Source organism: Carassius auratus, chromosome 50 (assembly GCF_003368295.1).
Source record: "Carassius auratus strain Wakin chromosome 50, ASM336829v1, whole genome shotgun sequence".
Classification (NCBI taxonomy): domain Eukaryota; kingdom Metazoa; phylum Chordata; class Actinopteri; order Cypriniformes; family Cyprinidae; genus Carassius; species Carassius auratus.
Genome location: NC_039292.1, coordinates 5560430 through 5572301, shown reverse-complemented (window position 1 = coordinate 5572301; position 11872 = coordinate 5560430). Strand labels below are relative to the sequence as shown.

General features: G+C 39.2%; 1 protein-coding gene across 1 annotated transcript; it reads left to right on the top strand.

The window, feature by feature from the left end:
* The first annotated feature begins 6429 nt into the window (after positions 1-6429).
* Positions 6430-10331, top strand: LOC113066750 (carboxypeptidase A1-like). Its single transcript, XM_026238763.1, has 11 exons — positions 6430-6535; positions 7061-7142; positions 7627-7761; positions 8115-8213; positions 8372-8473; positions 8629-8727; positions 8831-8941; positions 9046-9136; positions 9650-9849; positions 9923-10007; positions 10077-10331. Exons 1-11 carry the CDS (start codon positions 6471-6473, stop codon positions 10262-10264), a joined length of 1257 nt encoding a protein of 418 aa, XP_026094548.1. The 5' UTR covers positions 6430-6470; the 3' UTR covers positions 10265-10331.
* The last annotated feature ends 1541 nt before the right edge of the window (positions 10332-11872 follow it).

The following is an 11872-nucleotide window of genomic DNA, read 5'->3' as shown; positions in this document are numbered from 1 at the left end:
AGCTCCACAAGGTGTTCGATTGTTCTGCGCTTGGGATGGAGGCGGCATGGGCGTTAACTTTGCTGGAACAGGGAGGTCTGTCTGTGTCGGACTACTCCATAGAGTTCCGCACTCTCGCCACGTCATGCAGTTGGAATGCTAAAGCGCAGTGGGATCATTTTCTTCACGGGCTGGCAGACTACATCAAGGACGAGATTTATTCTCTCTAACTGCCGCCCAGCCTCGACGGTTTAGTCGATCTCACTATCCACGTGGACAACCGAATAGCTCTCCGGTCCCGGCATCGGAGGTGCGTGGCCTCTCACAAGCTCTTCTCCGAACTGGTTGCTGGAGCAGCGGGTGACGCAACTTCTCAGCGTCTCGTCATGCCTGAGGAGGAGGCCATGCAGATCGGGAGAGCCCAGCTAAGGATCACAGAGCGGCGCCATCATCTCACTCACAGTCTGTGTCTTTACTGTGGGGGGTGGGGCATGTGGCGGCCTCGTGTCCAGTGAAGGGGCAGTGTTTTTCGCCCGAGGAGGGGCGTACGATGAGCGTCACTAATACATTGCTGCCCGCACATTGACTGGACTCTTAACTCTGGTCTGGCATGGAGCTCTTTTTGTTTATCTCAATGTTTGGGTCCCGCGTTTTCTCCTGTTATCTCTTGTTCTGTGTTACAGGAGAAGCCGGTGAGCCTAGTGAATGTATCGGAGGCTTACCATGACTTGAGAGCGCTTTTCAGTCAGTCCCAAGCTTCATCTCTTCCTCCGCACCGCCCGTACTACTGTGCGATAGATCTGTTGCCTGGCACTTATGGGGTGCCTTTACTCTTTTGCAGAAGTACATGATGATTCTCAGGTAGCTGGCATCATCCAGTCCTCTTCCTCTCCGGCTCTTCGTGGGAAAGAAGGATGGATATCTCCATCCTTGTATAGATTATTGGGGCTTGAATGACATCACGGTCAAGAATCGTTATCCTTTGCCATTGATGTCATCGGCCTTTAAGCTCTTGCAGGGGTGACCATCTTTACGAGGTTGGACCTTCGCAATGCTTATCACCTAGTTTGGATTAGGGAGGGGGATGAATGGAAGACCGCTTTTAACACCCCCATGAGGCACTTTGTCTTCCAGCGGTCCAGTGATTTCTGGGGTTTGCCAATTTTTACAGGTGGTTCATTTGGAATTTCAGCCAGGTCGCCCTTCCTCTGACGGATCTCACCTCCACTTGAAGATGTTTCTGTTGGTCTGCATTTTCGAATTTAATGAGTCGCTTTGTTTCGGCTCCCATTCTTGCTACTCCTAATCCATCCCCTCAGTTCGTTGCGAAGGTGGATGCATCAGAGGTGGGAGTGGGTGCAATTTTGTCTCAGAGGTCATCTTCGGATGAAAGAGTACTTCCCTGCGCATTTTTTTCTCACCGTTTAACCCCCTCGTAATGGAAATATAACATCGGGAATAGGGAATTACAGGCTGTTAAATTGGTGCTGGAGGAGTGGCACCACTGGTTAGAGGGTGCGGAGGTCCCGTCCCAAGAATCCGATGCAGTTGTTCTATCTGACATTCTAGATCACGCTCTCATTGACCAATTCCATCGGCGTCATGGTGAGTTCTCCAGGGATGCCAGTAGGTGTCCTTGGGGGGGGGGGGGGCTTGGGGGGGGTTACTGTCAGAGTTCAGGATGCTTTGTCGGCTTCCCTGTTGTCTGTGTCCTGTTATTTTCTGCAGCTCATGACCTGGGCAATCAGCACTGATACACAGGCACTGGTGTGTGCAGATCTGGAGCTGTTTGCCCTCACCTGTCGCTTGTTCCCATTCTCCCTTATATTCTCTGCTGTTTCTGTCCCTTTTTGTCAGTAGATTTCATGTTGTCATTGTGATTGTGCTTGTGCATTGTGTCTGTTTCCTTACCTCAGGTATGCTCAGGATGCTTAGACAAGGAGTCTTTCAGTTGGCCGTGTGCCCAAGATCCTCTGTCTCATTTTCCACATCCTGTTGGGCATTGCACCAGAGGTGGTCTCCAAAGCCTGTGTCCGCAGGTGTCTGTACGGACAGCTCTGGAGTTGTGTCACATTGGATTATTTTGGGATTTTTTATTGTACCAAATAAACTGTTGCACTTCTCCTCTGTGTTTGAGTTCTATCTCTACACATTCCTGACATATTGGTTACTGTAATGTGGATTAAAATACTGATAAATGACATTTGTTTTATAGAAATTGTAATATATGAATTATTAATTTGAAAAAAATGTAAAGTATGAATGTAAGGAATAAATGCTGACAGGCCGTTGAATTATTAGAAAAACAATGCACACCCGTGGTGGTGATGTAGCCACGACACGAAGCAGAGTCAATTATTCCACTTATACTACAGTTACCACAACTCAAGACATCGTTCCAATGATTTATTTAAAGGGATTCGTCCGATTTTTGTACTTAAATCACTTTTGTGAGTAGGACTATTTTATCCGCATCTCATCCAATGCCTCTTTTGCTAGTACCAAAACGTAATTATAAATCTGGTTATGAAGGCTTGAGCCATTGATAGCATTCTAATGCAGTTATTAATGAAGTTATTAGAAAGAGAGTGACAGCGACAGAGACAAACAGAGAGCGAGAGAGAGCTTGTGTTTATTAGTGTGGTGAGTGGGGCGGTGCCGAGGGACATGGGAACAAGGAGTGAGGCCGGCGGAATGATTGGGAAATCAGCGACACCTGTGCTCCACCGACGGTCTCGAGTCCCACGTAGGAGATGGAAGGATATAAAACTGGAGCGAAGACAGTGAAGGACGAGAGAGGACCAGGCCTGGGGTTTTAGTTTATGTTTTGCTTTTTATTTGCGCGCATCAGTCGTCCGTGAGGGGCAGATGCGCTGTTTTGTGTTTATTTTGAATAATTAAAATGTTATTTGATTGTGCCCCGGTTCCCGCCTCCTTCTTCCCGATGATTAGGAAGATTGTATTATTACAATTAGGCTAACTTAAGTTACCTCTGTGCATCTCTAAACACTCTTCTGCTGCAGCATCCTTAAACAGCGCTGTTATTACATCGCTAGTGAGAAATGTCATGTGTAAACTTTAAGTTGCTATAGGCTGATAACTGATAAAATCTATAAGTCACACTTTTTCCCATAGTTTGGCTGGTCCTGTGACTTATAGTCAGGTGCGACTTATTTATCAAAATTAATATGACATGAACCAAGAGAAATGAACTAAGACAAATGAACCAAGAGAAAACGTTACCGTCTATAACCGCGAGAGGGCGCTTTATGCTGATCAGTGCTCCCGTAGTCTACCACTGAGCAGCATAGAGGGCCCACTCGTGGCTGTAGACGGTAATGTTTTCTCTTGGTCCTTGGTTCTAAATAAATGCGACCTATAGTCCAGTGTGACATATATGTTTTTTTCCTCATCATGACGTATTTTTGGAGTGATGCGACTTATACTCAGGTGCGACTTATAGTCTGAAAAATACGATATCTATATATATATTATATATTAGGGGTGTAACAGTTCACAAAATTCACGGTTCGGTTCGATACAATACACTGAAGTCACGGTTCGGTTCGGTACGGTTTGGTACGTTTTAGATAGAGCAAAATGTAAAAACATCTCAACTTTTCATAATGCCGCAAGCGCACTGCGGGTCATGTGACAAGAACTAACCAATCAGCTTCATCCTTTCCCGTAACAACGTTGAAAGCTCAGCCAAGAAGAAGGAACAGCTGATCATAGCTGTATATGGATTGCCATTTTGAAATACTGCAAGCGATTTTTAGAGCTGCAAATCCATTTATCCTTTGCTGAAATTTCCTCGTCTTTATGGAGAGAGCACGTCATTGTTGCTTAGCAAAGGCAGATGCCTAAGGGGCGCTTCTGCCCGAGTGCTTTGGAAAGGAGGAGAAAGACGAGCCTAGCGTTTTCCATGCGTTTTTAGCCGCGATATGTGAATGGCCCCTAAGGCGCTCGCTCACTCAGCACGTGCTGAAGGCTCTTGCAAAATGTCTAATGCATTTAACAGACCAGAAATAGAAGATCCTCCAATAACCAACAGATCTGGTGTTTGGGTGCACTTTGGATTCCCTGTAAGCTATAATGGTGATGACAGAATGAATGGTAAATAGTAAGGTCTCATTTCCACGGCTTTAATGTAAATGTAACATAAATGTATCCTACCAATCGCCGCGGTGATGTCTTTTGCCCTGTTTGAGTCAGTTGGAAATGTCTGTCTAAATGCTGCGGGGATCGTTTGTTGCGTGTATGTTTCTCCTTTTTTTCGTCTTTTCCCAGCTATACTGACACACTAAGGTGATGTCGGCGTAAATGAGTTTAAATGTCCGCTGGTGTTTAGCATATGCGACATACTGTTGTTTTTTTATCCACCACTCTCTTGCCATCACCATTATAGCTTACAGGGAATCCAAAGTGCACCAAAACACCAGACCTGTTGGTTATTGGAGGATCTTCTATTTCTGGTCTGTTAAACGCATTGGCCACCGCGTACCGTGCATGAACTGCTCGCTCATTCAGCGTGTAGCTAACATAAACATATAAGTTGGTGTTTTTTTCTTCTTCGGGGGTGTCAGGGGCGTTGCCTGTTACATCATTTGGGTTATTGGGCTACCTTGTTGAACGCATATCATTATATTTCCCTTTTTTTTTTCAAATATAATTCATTAGTCCAACGAACGGTTCAATACGAATACGCGTATCGTTACACCCCTAATATATATATAATATAATATAATATTAAGTATATCAATTACAATTCAAAATGAAAGCTTATGTTCTTTTTATTTTTCACTCAGATTATCAGGTTGTTATATGATTATATGATTTGCAGTACAAACTTAAATTATAAAATTCATTTGGAATATTTTAAAATTAATATATTTTCGCTTGCGGGGCCTCAGCAATATGCACTGTAAATTAATTTGATTAACGTGCTTTTTCTTGTTCGACATAAAAAAATACACATCTTAACAGGTAAGAGCAGGAAAGAGTTGTACTATGACAGAAACTGGTGCGCTGGCCTCATACAGGAAGCTGTGGCTTATTCAGTGTTTGTGTTTGGTTTTTCAAATTCTGACATCCTAAATTCAGCTTTTTATCTCGATTTTAGAGGTTTATTAAAGATTTGTGCAGATTTTTCTTCATAAACTCACTTGAAATGCTTGCTTCACTCATTTTGTTGTGGTGTGTACGTGGAGCACAAACAAGTTGGCCACTGCTTCATTGGTATGATGACTAACAAAGCTGTCACTAGTTTAAATGTCACTGATGTCTGAATATCATCAGAAAACTGGGTGTGTTTCTTATCTTATCTTATATGTATTATTTCTCACTCACTCAATGAATAAAACAGCCATTCCTTTATTTAGCTCTGCTCTGCTCTCATCTTCCAGATTAGAAAAGTTACTTTCAGTACATTGCTAGGGTAATGGAGGTGTAGATTTGAAGCAACAGCCTTTAGTCCAACCACTATAAGCAACATTCATTTTTTTCTTTTTTCTTTTTTTTTTTTTTTTTTTACAAAAAGCCTATGGACTAAATTGCAACATAATCCCTAAAAATGAAAATGAAACAACAGATGCATTGTGCTCATCCATCAGGCTCAATGGCAGTGTTACATAAAGTTGTGAGAACCAAAGTCAGATTATGATTTATTATAAGGTTTCATAGATGAAAAAAGTGAATGATTACCATTGGTCGCCTTCACCTGTATAATAATGTATGATATTAAGAATTTCACTCACCAAGGTACATGTGCTGTGGTGATGTGACAATAAAATTGACTTGATTATAACAAGTTTGTGCCTGAATGTCATTGCTTGACTGTCTGTCTGCTTATTTAAATATAAACATATTTCCCACACAATATTAAATTTAAATGGTACACAATACTGTCTTTGCTGTCTATCATCTAATTAATAATAATAATAATAATAATAATAATAATAATAATAATAATAATGTATTATTATAAATGTATATAAATATGAATAATATAAATAAATATATATATAATTATTTATTATTATAGAGAATTATACTTTATATAATATGCTATATATTCTTACGTAATGTACATCATTATAAAACAATGTAATTTTTTAATATATTTATTTATTTTTAAATAAAAAGGCCTAACAAAATAATTTAGCATATTTGCCCCAAAATGGTCTTCTAAATTGGACATCATTGTTGATTTGGAATTTTTTTCTTTCTATCTATCTTTCTATCTCAGGCCAAACCTGCTGAGGCTCTACTGATTACATTTACTAGTCAATAAACCATATGTTGCTATACTATAGCATGTTGGACAAACAGATGCATTGCTCTCATTTGGCAAACTCCAGCATTAGTATTGTATAATATTGTGGGAACAACAGCAACAGGCTTGCAAACCGTTACTACCTCAAATACAAAGTCACAGCCACCAGGAGAGTATATAAAGAGAGACTCTGGCTAGAAAGTTCCACTCAAGCAAGATGAAGAAGCTACTGGTGCTGACTGCTCTGTGTGTGGCCGTGTTTGCCAAAAAGACCTTTGAGGGGTGAGCTCACAAATCTGGTTTGCAGTATCCTAGCTTAAATGAATAAAATATATATGTGTTTTCTGCATGGTTATGCACCAAAACACGAAAACAGTGCATCATTTTGCGTTGCGCTTCACGGAGGAAGCTGTGGTTTCTTCAGTGCTGAGAGTTTAGAAGAAGGATCATCATGGTCAGAGCTAAAGTGATAAAATATAAAGTGTGATCTTTAATACTGATAGCTTTACTTTACACAAGATGATGAAGGGAATACTATTTTTAACTACTCTGTTTTGTGGCCAATTTGGCAAAAAAATACTTTTGAGAACTGAGTCACTTGAGTCTTTAATGGTTATTTTATCCCAAAATGATCCTTTTCTCACCTTCATGTTGTTCCAAACCATTCTTCTGCAGAATGCAAAAGTTGTTGTTTTTGAAAAATGTCAGCGTCTTTCACTGTATGGACATTTTTTTTAATTTGCAATGAAAATTAAAATGGAGCCACATATCTTAAGAAGCATTCCTGCATGTGTGCTGTCTCTAAAGAAACCAGGTTCTTCGGATCACCGCAAAAGATGAGGCGCAGATCTCTCTCCTGAAGGAGCTTTCTGAGCAAGAACATCTCGAGGTAAGTCCCCCATCAAGATGAGAGATCTACATTCTTTGTGTTTCTTTGTGAATTTGTGACCCTGGACAACACAAAACCAGTCTTAAGTCACTGGGGTATATTTGTAGCAGTAGCCAAAAAAACATTATATGGGTAAAAATTATTGATTTTTCTTTTATCAAAATCATTAGGATATTAAGTAAAGATAATGTTCCATGAAAAAATTTTGTACATTTCCTACTGTAAATATATTACAACTTTATTTTTTATATTAGTAATATGCCTCAAGAACTTCATTTGGACAACTTTAAAGGGGTTTTCTCAGTATTTAGATTTTTTCAGATTCCAGATTTTCAAATAGTTGTATCTCAACCAAATATCGTCCGATCCTAACAGACCAAACATCAATGGAAAGCTTATTTATTCATCGTTCAGATGATGTATATAGCTTCATTTGACCATTATGGTTTTGTGGTCCATGGTCACATTTTCCTTCTGTGTTCAGTTGGACTTCTGGAGGGAGCCCATTCATGAGTCCTTGCCTGTGGACGTCCATGTCCCGTTTCACAGTCTCCAGGACGTCAGGGCGTTCCTGGGAAACAATCAGATCCAGTATGATGTCATGATCATGGATGTCCAGGTGGGATTATTCATTTTAACTTTTTGATTGCATGATTACATTTAGACAATAAATCATCACATGAAACCCATTCTTTGGCTACACAAGGATCTTTTTTGTCAGTTGGACCCCTTTGATCTTAAATATTAAGTAACCCTTGAGATTTTAATGTAATATTTCAATTATTGACCAATTTATGTTCAGGGTTCTCTGATGTTGGTTAATGGACACAACATTTTGTGTTTTCCCCACGGGGAATCCTTAGACTACAACACAATACTGACTTTTTGGTCATCTTTAAAGTATAATTAGTGTAATCAGAAAATGTAAAGTTGAAACTTAAAAAAAGTATATTATTATTCTTGTTTTGTAAGGACTTGCTGGATGATGAGGAACGTGAGATGGTGAAATATCGTTCCTCTCCAAAAAGTACCGATGACTTTGTCTACACCGCCTACCATAACCTGACCGAAGTAAGTTCTGCACAACTTGAATTATATATGACTGTATTGGATTTCTATGTTTAAATTTTTTAAATTGTTTTTCAGAATTTTACCATGTTGTATCTATTAAACTATTTTACACAAAAAAACTATGCACTGTCATTTAATCTTCACCATGTTTTTCTCAGATTTACTCTTTCATAAACATGCTTGTGGCAGAGAACAGAAAACTGGTCAGCAAAATTGTGATTGGTCGGAGCTACAAGAAACGGCCATTGAATGTCTTGAAGGTAAGAATAATTCATAATTTAGCTTTTGAATCTTTCAGTGTGGTCTTTTGGATCCCACTGTATATGTATAGGCCCAAATATCTTGATCCATATGCAGTGTTTTTATTAAATAATTATGCATTCATCATTGTATCCTCACGTCCTCTCACTCTCAGTTCAGCACTGGAGCGAACCGTCCAGGTATTTGGATTGACACTGGCATCCACTCCAGAGAATGGGTCACCCAGGCCAGCGGAACCTGGTTCGCCAAAAAGGTAAAGCTATTCATCTCTAAATTAGCAAATACAAACAAATCAACATGTTTTAAAACAGATTTGAACAGAAACATACTAAAGCATATGTATATGTTGTATGCAGATCGTGAAAGACTACAAACGTGATCCAGTCCTCACCGACATCCTTAACAACTATGATATCTTCCTGGAGATTGTCACCAACCCTGATGGTTTTGCATACACCCACAAAAAAGTGAGTTTAAAGCCTGATGTCTGGAAGACTTCACATTCACATTCAGTTCAGAACAACAATATTTTGAAAATGTATTCCAATGGACTGCTTTTCAATTGCAAAAGAACCGCATGTGGCGTAAAACCAGAAGGTCGAACCCTGGCTCCAGGTGTGTTGGTGTTGACCCCAACAGGAACTGGGACGCTGGCTTTGGAGGTGAGATGCTTTCATCATTTCAGTCTTTTGCATATTTTAAATAAACGGTAATAGTCCTTTTTTATTTAAAGGAAATAAATAAATAAAGAATTTAATGTATTTAGGGGAATAAAAAAAAGAATAACGGTAAAAGAACAAGAACACATTCAATCTTATTTGCCTAATATGTTAATTAAATACGGAAAATCCTTCTCGTCTCATCACATTCAACTATGAATTACAGGCTATATTTTGTGATGTGATATTTTGTAAATTTGGTATTTTGAGAAACAAAGTCTGAATTCTTTTTATGATTATTGTTTTTTATTCCGTAGCAGAAACTGGTTTCCAAAGTAGATGACTGAGGCAGACCAGCCTTAAAGACATTTAGTCAAATATTGGATAATTTGGTCATTTCTGATTATTGCTACATTCTAATCAATGACTATGGTGGTTATGGCCCTGCTGTAAGAGGCTTTGAAGATTCCAGTTGTATGTAATACTTTCTTGTTTTTCTCTGTTTTCCAACTTCAGGTGAGGGTTCCAGTGACAACCCTTGCTCTGAGACGTACCGTGGACCCACAGCTAATTCTGAGAGCGAGGTCAAGGCCATTGTGGACTTTGTTAAATCTCATGGCAAACTCAAAGCATTTGTTTCCATCCACAGCTATTCCCAGATGCTCCTTTATCCATACGGATACACACACACTCCTGCAAAGGACAATGATGAACTGGTATGCATGTGGAAACATAAAATTCTAGATAAATGTAGCAGCCATTAAAATCAATTCTGTATTGTCCCCATAGAATAAGCTCGCCGAGAAGACTGTCTCTGCCCTGCAGTCATTGTACAACACTCAGTACAGATTTGGAAGCATCATTAATACCATCTGTAAGTTTGATGAGATTCATTTCAGTTCATATCAGTTTTGCACCCTGCTAACAATCTCTCTGTTCACAGATCAAGCCAGTGGAGGCACTATTGACTGGACCTACAACCAGGGCATCAAGTACTCCTACACCTTTGAGCTGAGAGACACTGGCAGGTATGGTTTCCTCCTGCCTGCCAATCAAATCGTCCCCACTGCTGAGGAGACCTGGCTGGCCCTGATGACCATCATGAAGCACACCAGGAAAAATCCATATTAAAAATACAACAATATTTCTGTGATGAGTCAAAGTAAATAAAAGAGTGTTAATAAAAAAAAGCAACAAAAACCTTTACCGTTTTATGGATGTTGCTTTAACATAAAAAATACATTTTGATCAGCCCTACAAATCTCTAGATACTGACTGATACACAGTATCTGTACCATAGGAAGTATTGGTGTTTATTAGAGTATTTAATAAGAGTTTTTTAATTGATCAGTATCGTTTGATATTAGATACTTGATTATCATTCTTATTTCTTTTATTTGTACATTAGATTAAATTTGCCATTATCTAATGGCAGTGGTGTATCATTGAGATACTATTATTTTGTTGTGTTTTTGTCTATTTAATTAGTTTTTTTTTATATAATAAAATAGATATAAACAATGTTAAGGGGGGGGGGGGGGGGGTGAAATGCTATTTCATGCATACTGAGTTTTTTACACTGTTAAAAGAGTTGGATTCCCATGCTAAACATGGACAAAGTTTCAAAAATTAAGTTGTACGTTTGAAGGAGTATTTTTGTTCCAAAAATGCTCCAAAAATGTTCCGGTTTGTCACAAGTTTTGGAAAAAAAAATTCGAGTATGGGTCTGTGTGACGTTAGATGGAGCGGAATTTCCTTATATGGGTCCTGAGGGCACGTCTGCCAGAAGAGCGCACACTCCCGTATAGCAGAGCAGAGACATTCACTGATCAGAGCGAGAGCGTCGGGAAATGTCACCAAAGTGTGTTTTTGGTTGCCAGGGCAAGACAACCCTGCACAGATTACCAAAAAAAAAAAAAACAGCATTAAGGGACCAGTGGATGGAGTTTATTTTTATAGAGCATCTACGGAGTTGTGCAAGTGTTTGTGTTTGTTCCCCTGCATTTCGAAGATGCTTGTTTTACAAACAAGGCCTAGTTTGACGCCGAATTTGCATATCGTTTATTTCTTAAGGATAATGCAATCCCAACGAAAAAGGGCCACGATCGTGTGTTGGAACCGCAGGCGGTGAGTAAAACTGCTTCAAATATCTCTGTGTTGTTAACTTAGCTATCGGCGCGTTAGCACATCAAGTAAACAACAAGCGATGTTGTCATCAAACTGCATGAGTAAAACTGCTTCAAATATCTCTGTGTTGTTAACTTAGCTATCTGCGCATAAGCACATCAAGTAAACAACATGCGATGGTGTGTGTGTATTTAAATACATTTCGTCCCCTTATTATAAGGTTCTATCTGACATTTTTGTCAAAATTGAGTTACTCACATATTCTTATTCTGTGTCAACGTATTTACATTATGTGATAGATTTTTTTAATGTTGGGTACATTATGGGACTTTTTGTTTAAAAAACGAAAATGTTTTATCTATACAGTCGAATGGACCACAAAAACTTTGAAGCTCAATATCTCAAAACTACTCAGAATGCAGATAGAACCTTATAATTCCAAGGTGACGATTTGCTTAGCTGGCCACATAATGCATTTCAAGACATAAGTATAACCGGTTCTATTTCTTGGCAGCAAACATTTTCTGCCTCAGTTGGCATCAAACTGCAAACTGCATGACGGCATAAAGTGGAACTTAGTCATTTTCCAAAACCGCTAAGCAAATATATACA